A 19327-nucleotide genomic window follows, 5' to 3' on the forward strand; every position below is an offset into this window, starting at 1 on the left:
AAAAATATAAATGTGCTGCAATACACACACACACACACACACACACACACACACACACACTGTTATTCCAAATGAACTGTGGGCTCATGCAGCATTGGGATCCAAATAATGCGCTTCCTAAAACCCTCTGCCCCTCTCCTTTTCCTCCCCCTTCCCTCTCTCTGACTGGAGGGATGCAGTGTTCTGTTAACCTGCCTGTTTTTTCAGACTAATGCTTCACCTTCTTATGTTCCAAAGCCTCTCTTATTTTCCCCCTCTGGGTTTAGTTTAGAGTCTCGTAAAGCCTGAGCTCTGTAGTCCGACTTTAGGATTATTGCCTTCAGCTTTTGTAGCTTTTCCCCACCTCTTTTTGTGTCATGTAGTTCATTAGAGATACTCTAACTTGACATGCAACTCAGGCTTCAGAGTGAGGCTGTAGCGAGTTTGATTGTTTCCCGCATGCTTGTTGTTGGCTTCTCTATAAGGTCGAAAGATCTTGAGCTGGACCGGCCGCTGGCTTCCCTTGAGTTTTCGCATTGTGCTTGTGTGGTTGTGTCAACAAGTATGTGAACCTGCTGCATGAATCTAACGCCATCTCTCGATTGAAAGCGTGTCTTCAGAGTCGCTCTCTTATCAGATACCTGCTTTATTCAGCATTGAATGCATGGTGCATCATATTATGCATGCGATATTCTGTCAAATATTTTGACTTCTGTGGATTCTAAAGGTCTTTTCACATGAATTGCATCAACGCTGTCCAGTGCGTTGAAAACTACAGATTGTGTACAATGCTTAAACGTGTTCACTGCTGACCATTCAAAGCACAGCCAATCACTACTGGACTATTGGTATTGGGTATCATTATGTAGATGCTGTTGTCTCAGAGATAATTTATACAGCAAGCTAAGGGATGTGGATTTTAGAGACAGAAAATTCCACATTTTTATATTTTCTGTTAATTATGTACAGCGGGAAAAATAAGTATTGAACAAGTAACCATTTTTCTCAGAAACCTATTTCTAAACGTGCCTTTAAATGACTTGAAATGTTCACCAGATGTTGGTAACAACCAAAAAATCTAGATAAGAAAAGAAAACAAATCTAATTAGTTTACAAATTAAGTTATGCGTAATAAAATGAAATGACACGGAAAAAGTAATGAACACATGAAGAAAGGGAGGTGTAGAAAGGCAGTGAGAGGTGTAGACAGTAGCTGAAATCTCTCGCCTTTCGTCTTTGTAAATGAATATTAGCTGCTTTAGTTCAACATCTACATTATCAGGATGATGAAGATGAAACCAGGGTGGACATTATAGCAAGACAATGATCCAAAACACAGCCAAGGAAACCATCAAATGCTTTCAGAGATAGAAAAACAAACTGTAGAATGGCCCAGCTATTCACCTGACATAAATCCAAAGTAAAATACAAAATAAAGATCAGATTTGACAGACGAGACCATCATTACAGACATTACAGAACCATCAAGATTTTTACACTCTGTTGAAGTCTGTGGAAAAACCATTACCTGTGCAATTCATGTGACTTCATTCTCTACATGAGAGGCATCTTTAAGCTGCCATCACCAAAAAGCCTTTCATATAAAGTATTAAATACATTTCAGTAGTTCAGTACTTTCTCCTTGTGTCATTTTATTGTTATTATACATAACAAAATTTTCTGATTTTTTTGTTTTATTTTTATGTTTGTATTGTTTGGGTTTTTACCAAAACCTGTTTTAATTCCATGTCAACAGCTCCTTTAGAAATATTATTCCCAGGAATAACTACTTATATATAACTACTTCAATACTTATTTTCCCCGCTGTATTCTATTATTTAAAATAGTCTCTATGGTTACAAAAATCAATACTATCAATAATATTGCTAAATATTATTTACAGTTACAATAAATGTTTTCTATGTGAATATGTCTCAAAATGTCATATTCCCTGTGATTTAATGCTTCAGTATCATTAGCCCTGTCTTTTAGAAATCACTTTGATTCTAATTCTTGGATTTGGTTTTCAAATTACATTTTTGTTTATTATCGATGTTCAAAACAGTTGTACTGCTTAACATATTTGTGTAGCATTGAAAGTGCGGCTCATAAAGAAAGCTTTTTGTCTTTTAAAAAATATGTTTAAACTCATTGAAGAGGGCTACAATTATACTATTGATTAAGGATACATTTAATGTGACTGTCAAAAGTGACTGTAATGGCATTCATAATGAAAATTTCATTATGTTTTTTGTATAAAGTCTGCTGTTTTTAACTTTCTATTCATGTTGAAATGTAAATGTTTCCGAGTTTTTACAAAAATATAGATCATAATAGGACAGCAATCAGCAGACTCAAAGGATTTCTGAAGTACTGGAGTAGTGATACAGAATATTAAGCTTTGGCATTACTGGAATAAATTACATTTTAAAATATATTACCATAGAGAATATTTTCTATATTTCACAATATTGCTGTATTTTAATCAAATAAATGTAGCCTTTGTGAAAAGAGATGTCTTTTTTTGCCTGGTAGTGTAGGATACTAATGCGTTAATATGTTAAAAATTCTATTTCCAGTCAATTCCTGTCAATTCATCTCCTTGCCAGAAGAATGCCTTCATAAAAGCTTTTGCAGACTCTATCAAATTCTGCATTTAGGGGACAAGAGCGCTGAGCTGAAAATGCAAATCCATTTAGGCAGAATATTTTCTCCATTTGCTCATTTCCTGCGTTCACAGACTCAGATGCGCTAAATTATTTACTTTTGTTTGCTGCTCTGTGTGTACCTGCACATATTGTCAATTATATCCCCAACTGGGGTGAGGCAATACTCCCCCGTGTCTCATTTTCCTGTGGATTTTGCAGCTCCGCGTGGAGATCAGAATATGTCACTCACCTTTTGACTGAATTCATTTGCTCTCATTTTCTGCCATTTGCTTGGGTCAAACTAGACAAAAAAGGGCTTGATTTCAACTTCTCGAGGCCAACCAATGGTTCTGCAGACAATGCAAGGTTTTTCAGCTGGGAATTTATAAAAGTCCCTCTGGGACCACACAGACATCCATTTCTATTTCTCAGGCTGATCATTTCCCAGCCACTTGTTGGTATACAAATTCAATTTGAAGCTTTTAAATTTTAGATGTTAAATCCCCTGGTCTACTATTTATACACTGAAAACCCTCCCGGTTTGAGAAAGCAATACTAGTAGCTGGAGGAAAGCCTTGAAAACATGTCTGCATGATTTTAAAAACTGAACTCCTTCCAGCTTTAGCATCTCTGTGTGTCCTGCCTTCCACACACAGCTTTAGAAAGATTATTTATGACAGCATTACTGCTTTCACATTAGCATATAACATAGAGGTAGCATAGAGGTTATTAGTAATCAAGAAGCAAGGCTATTGGATGTGCTTGAAAACATTTTGAGATGTTTTTTTATTATTATTATTGAGATCACCTGAAAGCTCAGTATTTATTATTTATTATATATTGTTGTACGGTTTGTTATTATATGTAGGGTTATATTTGACAACTATTTGAAAATCTGAAATCTAAGGGTTCACAAAAATCTAAATGTGAATAAAATAGATTTTTAAAGTTGTAGAAAGTGTTTACTCATGCATATTGCAAAAAAATATTGGGATTTGATATATTTACAGTCATAAATTTACTAAATATCTTCATAGAGGATGATCTTTGGAATTCTAATGATTTTTGTCATAGAAGAAAAAATGTAAAGTAGTAGATTTTATTTTTAGCTCTTACCAAAATATGCTGTTGCAACATAAGATGGTTTTGTGATTCAGGGTCAATTTACATGAAAATGATCTTTTCATTCTTACAAATTAAACCTTTTTCTTTTAAGAAACTACTATTCTTAGATGAAACATTCTTTTCTTAGTGTGAATAATATTTTAAATGTTTGCAATAAATTCACAAACAACCTTAAAAAAAGGGTTCCATGGATGTTAAAATCTCTTGATGGAACCAACGCTGCCATTATAGGACCTTTATTTATAAAGGTGTTGGTCAATAAGGTGAACCATCATTTTAAGATTTTGATTATACTTTTTAGGACTTTTTACGACTCCACGTGTGCAATGAATCAAGGCGAGATTTTCCGCGGGTAGAATTATCGATGAAGCTCTAATCGAACCATCCATTCGAATTCATCCATTTTAAGCAGCAATTACATGGTTAACCGGCAACACCGAAGGCTAGCAAGTAACACGGTGTCCCTTTTCTTTTGCGCACGCTGAACAGTAGGCCTATTTAAATAACAATCTGTCATTATATTACCATCGTTTCAGTGTGCAGTGATTGCCGTTATCTGAATGTCAGAGCATCCTCGCTCGTGTCCGGTTTGCATCAGAGTAGCGCTCTCTGCAAGACTGACTCAAGCCACGGAGCAGGCTCCCACACAACCGTGCAGTGAATAGACCTGTTTTGAGAGACACTTTATTGAAAATCGTAATATGTCAGGACAGTCCATCAAGGACTATATCACAGTGGCTCAGTACAGCATGACTGGATCTGCGATCAGCAAAGCCGTGTGCAGGGCCACGACGCACGAAGTCAGCGCGCCCAAGAAGCAGCCCCCACAAATTCAAAGACACGCGCTATAAGTGAATTGGGTAAGCTAAATTGTCCGTAGATTACGTCCTGGTCCTCCAAGTTGGTGGTTGATCGTTGGGCTAACAACCACCTCATAAAAATGAGATGTTACGAAACACCAACATAGTGCAGCTAAATGTCAACTTCAATATAAACAGCCCTAGGAGTAAGTAAATAAAGATCATTTACCAGAATCTTCTGTGTAATGAAATTCTTGCATAAATATGAAAGCATTTTACTCAAACCAAAGATGCCAATAAAGAAGGTTTAATTTTAAGAATGTTCTCTCTAGTCCTTTTACTGAAAGCAGACTCAAAACCGAAAACAGAGAACCTTAAAACCTACATGGATACGGTCCCCGAGGATGAGTCTGCTTTATTCTTGCCTTTGTTCTGGGATACAGAGCATAAACTGAACAACAATAGCCCTTGAAGCTCTGTGACTCCCAGTATCACACTATCACCAAATGGGCCTGATCTATTCAGTGATATCAAATTTATGGTGCATAAAAAGTCCCATTCCCGAGCCTTTCACAGGCAATCAGCCACACAAAGAGAGCAGAAGAAAAGGATAGAGACCAAGAATGCATTTAAAAAGACACTAGTGTTTGTCTATGAAAGAATTATAGGCCTCATTTATAGAGACGGTTCAGCCAAAAATGAAAATTCTGTCATTGTTTGTTGCAAATGGCTTTAAATGGAAAACAACAAAAAATCTTTGTGTCTGTTTGTGCATACTGGTTTTGATGGTTTACAAGGACAGAATTTTGACTAATGACATGGGTATGACTCAGTTGTACTCTATTAATGAGGTTAATGAGGACATGCCTTTTGTCCTCGTAATTCACAACACAAATCATACTTACAGTGTCTTATCACATTTCAATTTTAAATTTAAAGATTGGGTTTAGAGGTAGGGGTGGGGTAAAACTATATAGTAAAAGTTTTTTTGTTTTTCTGTATAAAATAGATTATGCTTATTGAGAGTCCTTGTAAACGACCAATACCGTGTGTTTGCACTGTAAAAAATGCCTGTAAATTAACAGTTTCTGTATTTTGTGATTCATCAAGTGCTTTTCATTATTTAAAGTTATAAATTGCATTATAGGACCTTTATCTCTGCTTTGTCGAATTTGATGGTAAAAATTCATCTCTACCGTTTAACAAAGTGACTTTTTTATTGACATTTTAGTAGATTGAGATAATATAATGTTTAAGAAATAATATAAAAAGAAGCAAGTCTGTAAAATAACAAAGATTCTACTGGCAGTTTATTACAAGGTTTTTGTATCGTAATATACAACAACGACCCAATATATCATGCTAAACACTATATAATATAATTATATGACACTTATACAACACTTTTTTTCAAAGTTAAAAGTTGCTGGGAGAAAGATCAAGGTTCCGTAATGCAATTCCAAAGCATATATGGTAAAACTTTACAATAACAGTACATAAATAATGATGTGTAAACTAAACTTTACTTTATTATGGACTAATGATGAGTTAATGCATGTGCAAATCATGAGCTAACTTTAATGAATTCATAAGTCACATGAATTTATCTGTGCATAATGGCTACAGTAATTACATGTTGGTACATGATTGTTTGTTAATTAATGTATTAATTACCACATTAGTTTATGCTTAATTTAACCATCGTGATCTCATGAGCTGTTAATATATAATTATGTCATGACTTTACTTGGAGGGGCATCATTAACCCATTCTTTACTACTTATGCACATCCAACTAGTGCATTTACACTGAACAATAATAGAAAAGTATTCTGTCAACATCAACAGTTAAAGGAGTCCATGAGTAGTTAAGGATGACTTAATGAAGATATGCCCCTTTAAGTAAAGTCATGACACAGTACAACATACATTTACAGCTCATGAGTTCATGTTGGTTACATTTAGCTTAAAATTAAATGCTAGTTACTACATTAATTAACAACATGTACTAACAAGTTATTAAAGTGGCCATAATTTACACAAGAACTCTTGTGACTCATGTTGCAGTTAAAGTATGCATTAACTCATTAATTCATATCAAAGTTATGTTTAGTTTACATATTAATACATGATTATTCATGTACTGTTACTGTAAAGTGTTACTGCATAAATAAATGATGGAAAAATAAAAACATGAATCACAAAATACGAAAAACTGCTAATTTAGAGTGTTTAAATATATATATTCAGTAGAAAACATTTTGTCATATATGTATGAAACAGCATAAAAGGAAATAAACAATTACTGAATTTTCCTATTTGGGTCGGCAATCCCTTTAAAGAGAGAAATAAAAAAATATGTCACTATTTCCCTTCCTGTGGCAGTTTATTTTATTGTGTTATACTCACAACTGATATTTCATACTCATTGACCCTCTCTAATAATGAAATTCAGCCCCTCTAAATCTCATTTCTACATAAATTTGGCATATTTTATAGATAAATTAGCTTGGCTGAGATTATATTTGTACTGAAACTTCTGCTGAGCTTTAAGTTTCAACTATTCTTTTGAACGAGGCCAAAACAGTAGCGCTTCTAATGTCATTATATAAATGGTGATAACCAAATTTTACACTATTTCTTTCATCTTAAATGGACATGTTAACTTTGGCAGCGCTAGCATATACACGCTTATATTTTAGCAGGGGTTTTGAGAGATTGCTCACAAGGCTGCTTTCAATTAAACACACTTTTTTTTGCCCTTCAGCTTTTCATGGCCGTCTCCGGCACTTCTTTCTTCCACTCTCCCACTCTTTGAGAAGGAGTTACTAGGGTTTTGACAGAGGCCTACACAATCCCTCACACAGCCGAAAGGAAGATTGAAAGACTTAAAGTTTTCACCACTGAAAATCTGTCACTCATTTCTCCCCACCACTTCACTTTATCAACCTTTTTTCTTTCTTCTCACCCACTCCCTTACTCTCAGTACCATTCTTTTTTTTTCTTTCTCCCCCCTCCTTTTTTTTCAATAAATCTGTCATTCTCTTTTCTTGCATCTTCCTCAGTTCTCTCTATATCTTTTCTCTCCTCTTTTTTTCTTTCTTTGAGGCAATGAGGAGTTATTGGATTTTTGACATAGGCCTACACAACCCACAGCGAGTAGAGAGTAAAAGCACCTCTCCTACATTTTTCTCCCTTCATTCCTTAAAAAAATGCAGTGAAAAAGGGAGGCAAAGGTAGAAAGTAGATGCAAAACAGAAAACTTCAGAGTTCAGTACTCTGGAATGAAGTTCTCTTTTATGCCTTCTTTTGCTTGTATGGACAAATACACACAAAATGAGGCTACAATGCATGTCTTTTGCAGGTATAATCCCAGGGAAACACAGTAATTACTTTTATGGCACAGTAATTTTGCCCTCGTACACACAGTAATGTTTTTAGTAAATGAAAACAACTGGAAAAGAAAAAGCATGAGTATTAGTATATTGGATCCGTGCATTCGGCCTTAATATGACAGAAGCCTAAAAACCCTTTTGTTGACTCTTACTGTGCGATTCCAGATGATCTAGATATCATCACCTTGGAATTATAAGGTTCTGCCTGCGTTCTGAATGATTTTGAGATATTGAGCTTCAAAGTTTATACATTCAGTATGTGTGTAACATTTGTTTTTTAAATAAAAATTCTTAAAATGTAAAACACTTATAAAAAGCATCCCATAATGTAAATAAGCTGTCATTTAATAGGAATATGTCAATAACTCAATTTTGACAAAAATCTCAGATAGAACCTTATTCTAAGGTGACAATATATAAATTAGTATAGTTTAATTAATATAACAATATTAAATAAAATCTATTCCAAGTAGATATTTGACTGTTATGTCATTGTAAAAATTGCCTTCCAAAAAACTGCACAAAAGCATGCACAGCAATCTAAAAGGGTGCTCAACCACAAAATAAATAAATAAATAAATAAATTCCATCAATATAATCAAAAAGGCAGCATCACCAAAGTTCCAGAAAATACAAATGGCTATCCCAAAGCGTGTAACGTTTCGAGCACACCGGCAGTGTTCATCACAGCATGTTGTTCTTTTTATATGCTTCCGGATCACATGCATTATCTCATGACAAAAAAAAAGGAAAAATACACATTAATCCCAAATACAGAAAAGATAAGAGAATATAACATAAAAAATCAACAACTTATAACCAAAAAACCTTTACCCAAACAACTGATTAAAAATTAAAGGGAACTTATGATGAAAATCATCTTTTGCAAGCTGTTTGGACAAAACTGCATGTAGTATAGTGTCCACGGTCATATTAGTGTGATTTAAAAACAATAAGTCTCTTTTTTTTTTTTTTTTTCCCAACGTTAAAATAGGATCCAGGCCCTCCCATTTTGAGGCCTACTGCAGCGTGACATAGTAGTGCAGTTTCCCCGACCACCGATTTAATTGACAGTCACATATTAACATGTCTTCGTAGTAACACGTATAATCATATCAACAAGACAGGATGTGCACAAAGCAACTGGGATCTAAAGATCTGTTCAGCTCTTTGTGATCATCAATCATCATCAAATGTGATCAAGAATGAGTTGTACAACTTTAAAATGTTTTTAAAATGTTTGTTATCAATTACAGTGATTTTTATTGTTTTTAGTTTTATCGCCACAGCTGCATGTCAGTACAATTCTAAAAGAAGATGCTTCAATCCTGGTTTGTGGACGTTAAATCAGGTTTATTTTGTACATTATGTGAGATCTGCTTCCTTTATATCTGTTTCTGTGCCGTTTATCTGTCACAGCCAAGTCGGAGATTGAGGCACACTCTGATAGGCAAGTGGGAACGGTGGGCGGAGAGAACTCGCATTAAAGGCACAGGCAACAAAAACAGCTACATTGTGTTCAGAGCAGAAAATCCTAAAATTCTGAAAGGTATAATAAATAATCTGGTGGGTGTTTTGAGCTGATACTTTACAGACACATTCTGGAGATACAAAAGACTTATCTTAAATCTTGTAAAAGGGGTAAAATAGGTGCCCTTTAAAGAAAAGGACGAATATCAAACTCCTCATTTAAACCTCTTGGAGACCACGTATCTAGAGTGAAATCCAAAAGGCTTCACATTGTAACAGCAATTTATTAAGATCTCCCCCACCAACGTGGACACTTAACTTCAATCGCTATGTATTGTAGAGTGGAGACAGAGTGTCTAATTAATGAAAAAAACTGCGCAGCCTGACTTCTGGGGTCATGATGTCGAATAGCGCATGAATGTTCAGAAATACAGTTTTTAAAGGCCTCCTCGTCTTGTCAACTTAACACAACCACACAGACATCGCAACATATATAGTGCTCAGCATGATGAAGTACACCCCATTTTGAAAATAAATATTTTTATCCATTTCTCAGTGAATATAGGAAATGTATTTTGATGCATTTAAACAAAACAGATTTATTAAACGTATAGATTTGAAAAAAAATAAAAATATTTTAGTCACCAAACACATTTAAAAATTAAAAGATAATACAAATAAATTCAAGAAAAATATTGCAAAAACAAAATTGCAACCTAAACGTTTTTCTATAGCATATACTGTAAATTTTGGGTGTACTTGTTTTTAAACCGTTATCGTAAGTTATTTTGTTAGATAAACTCCTGATTTGGCTTCAGTACTGACTAATCTAATGTATATGCACAAATATAATATTGTATAGCTTCCTAATAAACATGAATTTCAAAGATAGATTTGTGAGGGTTTTACTTAAATATGCTGGGCACTGTTTATTATGAAAACCGTGCCCCTGGTTTTTGCTGTATAGTGATGTGTAAAATTTGACGTTTTATATGAGAAATTGCATTGTTGACAATTCCCACATTAAAGAAATGAATCTTCCACTCATCATCTGTAAAAAGCTTCATGCGCTGGTCATTGTTTTGAACAAAGAAATACTGTCTATAAATAAAATTTAAATGTTAATTTTTATCCTCATTATTATAAGACAATTGGATGCCAGACTTTATATGACTACTAAGCTCAAATCTGATTAAAAGCTTGTGATATACAAACACAGACATCAACGTTCAGATTAATCAATACAAATGATTCAATGCCAATTTAAACAGTAGTTGTCTACATAAATGGAGCTGCTAGTTTCTCTGTGTTTCTCTATCCCAGTGCTAATTGCTTTTTGGCAAAGGGAGGTCTGCACATTATATGCTCATCCCTGTTTTTCCACAGATCCATGCTATATTTAGTATGCCAACTTTATTTAAAACGGAGATAGAGGATAAGCCGGCAGCCAAAAACTCTCATATAGTTTTTTTTTTTTTCACGATCATCTTGTTTGCATGGTCCTGAAAATAACTGACCCACTTGCAAATTCAACTAGATGTATTAAAAGTAGCATTTAAAATATGTAGTTATTCCTTTATTTTAAGATCGGTGTCAGTGACAGAACTCAACTATTTCTTTGTTAACTTGCATGCATGTAGCCTTATTTTGTTTATTTTTATTTTTAAAGATGTTAATACCAATATTTTTTATTACTAAATAAAAAATGATAGGTGTTTGTCATTGTTTGTGTGCCAGTATTCTATACAGAATGCTATTGAGTCACGAGGGAGAGCTACAAACCTGTTGTGACACTAAAAGTGTGTGCATGTGAGTCACCCATCATGTAGCATATGCCAGACCTCAGTGCTTCCCAGGGGCCAAAGACCTCAGTTTATAGACCAGCAGAAAGCAGACGGATGAGTCAGAGAAAGATAAAGGTCCCTTCTATTATTCACAACGTCTTCTAGTGTATTTGCACACAAGCCTGTTAGAGTCTATAAGAATATGAGGCAAACTCTGGCAGGTCGATTATTAGTTTTATTCAGTGTTTTCTGCAAATATTAAACATGTCAGTTATCATAACTTTTAAAAAAACTCCATCTTATTAAAACAACAATATGGAGGTGTGAGAGTCTACTTAGCTGTGGCCCATTCTGTTTTGCATCTATAAACTGTTAAGGAGACTTTTTTTTATGGCAGAGAATTAAGTCGGCGGGAAGCTTTCCTCCTCCTATAGCTAGCAAAGCACAGTTGCTGCTCTCCTAATGTGTTTGTATTGATGCCTGAAGGAAGATTATCCTTGTTTTTCTCACATAGAGTTATTATGCATTCATAGTTGTATTTTTGCTTGCAGCGTCTAGAAAAAGCACAATAGCAGCGTCTCTCTCTAGCTCTCTTCTTAACTCGATAGCTCGCTAACGGTGGTCCACCCACTCTGTTCTTACACTTTTGTCTTTGCTGTTTGCTGACGCGAGCATCAGCGAGAGTTCGATGGCCCTGCCAAAACTCTTAAGTAGCTAATGCTACACATCTTTTAAGCTATCTTTAGTTCTGACTCTCTGCAATTTACAGTTTTCCTTTAGATATTAAAATAAAGATGTATTAAATGTGTGCTTCTACAAATATCTGAAGATAAAATGCTTTTTAGGATTTAAATTGTATTAGTAATATTGTTTTTTTTTTCTCTCAAGTCTTCCAACAAGATGTCTGTGAAATTTCAGTCTAAAATATGTTACATATAATGGTATCACTTTATTTTGATGGATTTTATTTTGATTTTATTTCCCTTTAACGCATTTTGTTGATTCTAAGTTACATTGCATCTACATGCTAACTAATTCTCATTAGACTCATAAGACTGTTAGGCTGGTGTTAGGGTTAGTGTGGGTTGACATGTACTTGCAAAGTTTCTTAGTCAGTCCTACGTCTGATAAAGGAGCAGTAGGGTTGTGCAATTAATCAAACTTGAATCGCAATCAGGCAGCGATATGGAATATATATATATTATTTAATTTCCCCAGCCCAGAGCAAATGCGTGACTACCACCTGTGTGATAGACTTACTAGTCAATTGAATGAGCATACTTTCATTCTGCCCAATCAGAACTTTCAATCTGCCTCTTATCAGCCATGTTAGTTTGCTGAGTGTTTTTATAATGTTTATGTTTTGTATTTTTATAATTATAATTTTTTCTTTTGTATAATAAGCTACATTATCTGTCTAATTTGAGTTGACCTTGTTTACAAAAAGGTATGGTCATTTTATGTGTTTTTACTGTTTGCTCTAGAGAAGAATTACAAATTTGAATAAAAGTTGGAGTAATTTAATACCTTTTCAGTTTGTTTTTTTTAACTAATACTCAATGCATTTTAGCAGTAAGAAGCTATAATACTGAGCTGAAGCTTGACTACAAAATTAAATCACAAATCAAATCACAATGTCTGTCAAAAAATTCCATATTTTCCGCAAATTGCACAACCCTAATCAGCAGATAATAACCAGACAGTCTAATAATACTTAAATGAGAAGTAATTAGCATGTAGTTGCAATGCAACCTTTAGTCAACAAAATGTGCAATGGGCACCATCAAAATAAAGTATTACCCATATAATTTGTTATACCTTGCCCTTTTTTGGCAGAAGCCAAAATTCTTCACACTTGTACACAGTATGCACTTTGAAAAATTGTAAGCTTTTTCAACCCAATTTTGGTTAAAATACAGACATACCCAACCATTGGGGTAAAATTGGATTAAACGTTTTCAGACAAGTTTTTTTTTATACACTACCGGTCAAAAGTTTGGGTCAGGTTTTTTATTGAATGTTTTTTTTTTGTAAAAAAAAAAAAATTATTCTGTTCATCTAGGCGACATTTATTAAATGTAAAAAATTGTTAAATTGTTACATTTTTATCTATTAAATATTTATTTTTTTACTTAGTGTATGTATTTTGAAATGAAATTATTACTCCAGTCATTATTGCTTTTAATACTATTAACATTAATAGTATTAATAATAATAAAAATAATAATAATAATAATTAATATTAGTGTGATTTCTGAAGGATCATAGGACTCTGAAGACTGGAGTAACGAAGCTGAAAATTCATTATTAAAATCACTGGAATTAATGATTAAATAATTGATAAACTACTTTTGAACAGTTATTATATAGTGCAATAACATTTCACAATTTCTACTGTATTTTTCATGAAATAAATGCAGCTTTGGTGAGCAGGAGTAGCTTATTTTAAAACATTTTAAAAATCCTACTAACCCCAAACTTGACCGTTAATGTACTTGAAAAGTTTCTTTTAGTCAGTTAAATGTTGAAGGTGCACTATCAGCAGATATTAAGCATGCAATCTAATAAGCTTCTAATAATCTAATGAGAATTAGTTGGCATGTAGTTGCAATGCAACTTTAGGTCAACAAAAAGTCTTAACCATATAATTTATTATACCATACTCTTTTGTTGGCAAAAGCCAAAATTCTTCATGCTTATACACAGTATGCACATTCAAAATTATGAGCTTTTCCAACCATTGGGGTAAAATTGGATAAACTTTTAATTTTTTTGACAAGCAGTAGGCATTGTTTATAATTATTTGACTAAATATGTGTTTTCAGACAAGTTTATATATATATCAGTCATTCAGCTTAGTCCCTTTATTAATCCGGGGTTGCCACAGCGGAATGAACCGCTAAGTTATCCAGCATGTTTTTATACACTACGGACAATTTAGCCTACCCAATTCACCTGTACTGCATGTCTTTGGATTGTGGTGAAAACCGGAGCACCCGTTTGTTTTTGTTTTTTTGTTTTTTTTATAAAAATGTTACGGTAGAAATCACATGTCCCCATTTTACACCTGGAAGTAACTCATACCTAACTCTTGGACATGACAACAGACTACTAATGCAGCTCAACTGTCTTATTTATTCATTAAAATATTTTCAATTGTCATTGTCTACCTTTCTATTTTACTTTTCTTAATCTCATTTTCATGGCTGTCATGTTTCTTAAAAAAGTTCAAAATTTCTCGTTCCAACAGGTAATATATCAGCACTGTTGTAAATCCATGCTCATCAGCTGATTTCACGGGGCAATCGATGTTATATTAAAATGATTCAAAACATCAAAGTATCTTAGCAGATACATTTTACCAAAGCAGCCTACAGCTCAGTGTAAAATGCCTCTTAATGAAAAATACCTGTAACTGCTGATTATTTCCATTACTGCATCTCTTAGAAATAAAGAGAAAGCAGATAGAAATACAGAAAAAGAGGAAAGCAAGGAAGGGCTGACTGTGCAGATGGCGGTGGGAGTTACTAATTATCTGAGCGTGCACATGTTTGCGAAATCACCTCTACCCTCAGCTCATTATTACCGTAAGGTGGTCTGTGCATTCATTTTAATTTGAATTCACTGAAAACATCTTCATACCGTTTTCACACCACCTTAATGCCATATGCAGCTTTGTGCAGAAGAGCACAGTCAGCTGTGAGTCAAGCACATAGCGACGTTGCTCTTGAGACTGTGGCTAATGAGAGAACCACTTAGCTCCCAACAAGACCATTAGCAATTGTTCTTGAGGCTCTTGCGTTATTTGATGTTGAACCAATGAGCATTTGCAGATTGATTCAGAAGGGCCTGCTCAGCCAGCGCTTTGCTTAGCTTTGCTTTGTTTGTCAGCAGTTTCTAACATGAATAGAAGTCTACTAAGGACTCTACAGACTCTCACACTGTTAAAAGCTAACCTAACTGGCACCTCGCTGTGTCTTTACAGTGCACTCATCTTGCTCTCTTCCCCTCTCTGCAGGAGTGCGCCGACCCCCTGAGGTTGATAAGTCCAACCACAGTGTTCACTACACCCTGCTCATAGCGTGTGTCCTGGTGGCGTTCGTCCTGGGAGCTTTCCTCTCCGGATTCCTTGTTTCCTGTTACTGCAACCACAACGTTAACAAGACGAAAAGGCTGTCGAAAGATCCAGAAGCGCCGATCCCACATGCTCTCTCCCTGCGCAGCTTGGCCAAGCTCAATGGCTTGCTGGAGAGCCAAAACAAGGACGAGAAACTAGAGGTGTCCTCACCCAAACTCTACAACTCATTCTTTGCCAATGGGAAAGAGCAAGCACATCGCAGGAATGCCCACCATGCTGCCATGACAGAGCTCATTCACCCACATCATCACCACTCTGCTGAGCTCTCCGGCCTTCCCACACCAGATTCGACACCAGAGCTCCCAATCAAGAGCATGAAGGCCTTTAAGAACCAATGGGAGAAGAACCAAAACTGCAATAACGCTAAAGAACCCAAGTCCCACAATATGGGAGCATCACGGCCAACAAGTGCAATGCAGCATCAGATGTTCCCTTTCTCTCATGGGCTGACTAATGGACAGGTACTAGGTGGCTCCGTACACATGGACGAACGGAAAGTCCACAACACGGAGCGTGTGGTAAGCCAACCGTATCACTGCTACCCGCACAAGATTGTGGACGTCACCTCACTTGACGAGCTTTTAAAACATATTCATGAAATCAACGTGGCCACAGGCAAGAGTCCCAGCGTCCTCACCTCGTCCATGTCAGCCAACGCCGGTCAGATGGCGTTCGCCAATCGCGTACAGCCACACATCCCAGAAACAGAGTCCGCACCGTACTACAGTTCCTCTACACTTCCTCGGGACAGTCTCACTCGTCGCATGGACATCCCACCAGAAATTCCTCCCCATCATCAGTCCACCCTAGAGAGAGTGTCCCGTCACCCAGCTCAACGCCACTCTCTGATAACCACCCCCAAGATGCCCAGTGGGGGTGTAGTACCTCGGCAGCACAGCTTCAACCAACGAAGCTCCCATCAGCCACTCTTGCTCTCCCGAATGAACTCTAATGGCAGCAATTCGGGTTGCGACGTACGGCACCCACTCATCCCGAACGGATACTTAACTCGCCAGCATAGCTACAGCGAGCAGCCAGAAGTCCACCGTGGAGCTATTGTTCGTCGGACAGCCTCGCTCAAGCCTGACGTCCCACCCAAACCTCTGTTCATCCCTGCCAGCTCACCTGTCAACCAGGCAGGGAAGTTCAACTACTGAACATCAGAGAAGAAAAGCCTGTTTTTATTTTCGTGAAAGGCTACTCGACCTCTCAGAACTGATTGTGATTGGCTGGACGAAAAAACTTGCCTTTATAGGAGAAAAAAAACAATGGAGAATGGCTGCCAGTGTTGTCGACTTTGCATTTGAACTATGACCTGTTTTTCTCTGTTTCTTGAATATTTGTACCATATTGGTATTGCTCAGCTATTGGCCATTAGGAAGGGAGGAGTTACAAGAGTCCACCTAGATTTAGGCTGCCGCATTGATAAGCGTGTGGCTTTACAGTGTTACTTTGGACTGTTTAAACAGGCGTCACTGATCCTAAATTCTGGACTTGAACTTTTATCGAAACAAGTGTATACACCTTGTTTGATAACCTGATCTTTCTTGCTTTGGCTTAACTATTCTGTTGACGTAGAGTTGATGAACTGTGCTGATCCCAATTAGAAATCCTGTATATATGCATGTGTGTGTGTGTGTGTGTGTGTATATATATATATATATTAAAAATATATATGTATGTGTGTGTATATACATATACATGCCCAGTGTATGTATCTAGATTACCGAAACGGTTTAGGTCCCTCAAGAAGTTTTTTCACTTTATTATAAAAGCAGTTAAAATGCCCACACAAACTCAAGAGATCGCTGTAAAAACCGTAAGCAATAATCATCCACCCATCCTGTCCACTTTAGTGTAATGCAGGTAGAAAAACTCAAACTCAGTTCAAATTCACATGATTAAATGTGGCAAGAGAAACTGGTAAATCCGAATACCCGGCCACCAGTGAGGTGATGCGGACTTCGTGTTATGAAGGAGATGTATGTATAAACCTAAGAGGAATGTATTCGTTGTCCATACGCTGCAGAATCAGTGTGAGGTGCTCTAGTATTTACAATCCAAGTCAGTTAATGGGTGAAAGTGATTTCAAATTTGATCTCTTACATCAGGGGTGCCCAACCTCGGCCCTGGGGGGCCGGTGTTCTGCAAAGTTTAGTTCCAACTCCAATCAGACACACCTGGGTTAGCCAATCAAGCTTTTACTAGGCTTTCTAGAAGCATCCTTCCAGGTGTGTTGAGACAAGTTGAAGCTAAAATCTGCAGTGCACCGGCCCTCCAGGACTGAGTTTGGACACCCTTGTCTTACATCATTGAATGCCATGTCCTAACTAGGTGTGATAAAGCAATTATCTTTTGTGTAAATGAGTTGTTTTTATATTTAACCACCCCTGACCTCTTTCTTTTTTCATTATATATTGCCCCGCCTACAGTGAAATGTGATTGGTCTAAACATCTGATCATATACCTTAACTGTGTATTAAACACCTGTTAATTGGTTCTGGATATATCAGTCCATGAAACACTTTAACAATGAAACTGGTCACACCTGGATAGGACACGGTGCAAGTGTCAAAACGGTTTCTTTCTTTAGTCCTGAGTTATGCCTATATTATGTTAAAATAGAGAATTGTAACGATATTAACACACCACTGTTTTGTGTAAATAGCTGAACGATAACTAGCCAAATTTTAATTGTTTGTGTAAATTTGTGCCTTATTTAATATGATGTGTTAATGGGGGGGTGGCGGCAGAGTGTGAGAGGGGACATAGGAATAGGGCAAAAAGGCCGTCATTGTACTTTCATTTTTAATATTTGTAATTTTTTTTTACTTGGTTGTCTGTATGTGTCATAACTGTTGTAGATATATATTTCTAGATACTTTTGATATCCCCAGGCTGAGTGAGGCTTTTGCATACATGGATCAACATTAAAAATGCAATTAAAGTTTTTTTTATCTATCTATCTATCTATCTATCTATCTATCTATCTATCTATCTGTCTGTCTGTCTGTCTGTCTGTCTGTCTGTCTGTCTGTCTGTCTGTCTGTCTGTCTGTCTGTCTGTCTGTCTGTCTGTCTATCTATCTATCTATCTATCTATCTATCTGTCTATCTGTGTCTATCCGTCTTTTTACCCATCTATCTATCTATCTATCTATCTATCTATCTATCTATCTATCTATCTATCTATCTATCTATCTATCTATCTATCTATCTATCTATCTATCTATCTATCTATCTATCTATCTATCTATCTATCTATCTGTCTGTCTGTCTGTCTGTCTGTCTGTCTGTCTGTCTGTCTGTCTGTCTGTCTGTCTGTCTGTCTGTCTGTCTGTCTGTCTGTCTGTCTGTCTGTCTGTCTGTCTGTCTATCTATCTATCTATCTATCTGTCTATCTGTGTCTATCCATCTTTTTACCTATCTATCTATCTATCTATCTATCTATCTATCTATCTATCTATCTATCTATCTATCTATCTATCTATCTATCTATCTATCTATCTATCTATCTATCTATCTGTGTCTATCCGTCTTTCTACCCATCTATCTATCTATCTATCTATCTATCTATCTATCTATCTATCTATCTATCTATCTATCTATCTATCTATCTATCTATCTATCTATCTATCTATCTATCTATCTATCTATCTATCTATCTATCTATCTATATATCTGTCTGTCCAACTATCTGTCTTTCTATCCATCTATCCATCTATCTATCTATCTATCTATCTATCTATCTATCTATCTATCTATCTATCTATCTATCTATCTATCTATCTATCTATCTATCTATCTATCTATCTATCTATATATCTATCTATCTGTCTGTCCAACTATCTGTCTTTCTATCAATGTATCCATCTATCTATCTATCTATCTATCTATCTATCTATCTATCTATCTATCTATCTATCTATCTATCTATCTATCTATCTGTCTGTCCAACTATCTGTCTTTCTATCCATCTATCCATCTATC

The 19327-nt window shown here is 35.8% G+C and overlaps 1 protein-coding gene across 7 annotated transcripts in view; it reads left to right on the forward strand.

Moving 5' to 3' along the window:
* Nucleotides 1-18309, forward strand: part of sema6cb (semaphorin 6Cb) — a 269311-nt gene extending 251002 nt beyond the window's left edge. For 6 of the 7 annotated variants that reach the window (XM_087285827.1, XM_087285830.1, XM_087285831.1 and 3 more), the window contains one exon: nt 15219-18309. In XM_087285827.1, coding sequence (XP_087141953.1) covers nt 15219-16495 — 1277 coding nt within the window. In that variant the 3' untranslated portion in view covers nt 16496-18309. 7 annotated transcript variants of the gene reach the window in all.
* Nucleotides 18310-19327: the final 1018 nt, after the last annotated feature.

The sequence above is a fragment of the Danio rerio genome, chromosome 16 (assembly GCF_052040795.2).
Source record: "Danio rerio strain M-AB ecotype USA chromosome 16, GRCz13ab, whole genome shotgun sequence".
NCBI lineage: Eukaryota > Metazoa > Chordata > Actinopteri > Cypriniformes > Danionidae > Danio > Danio rerio.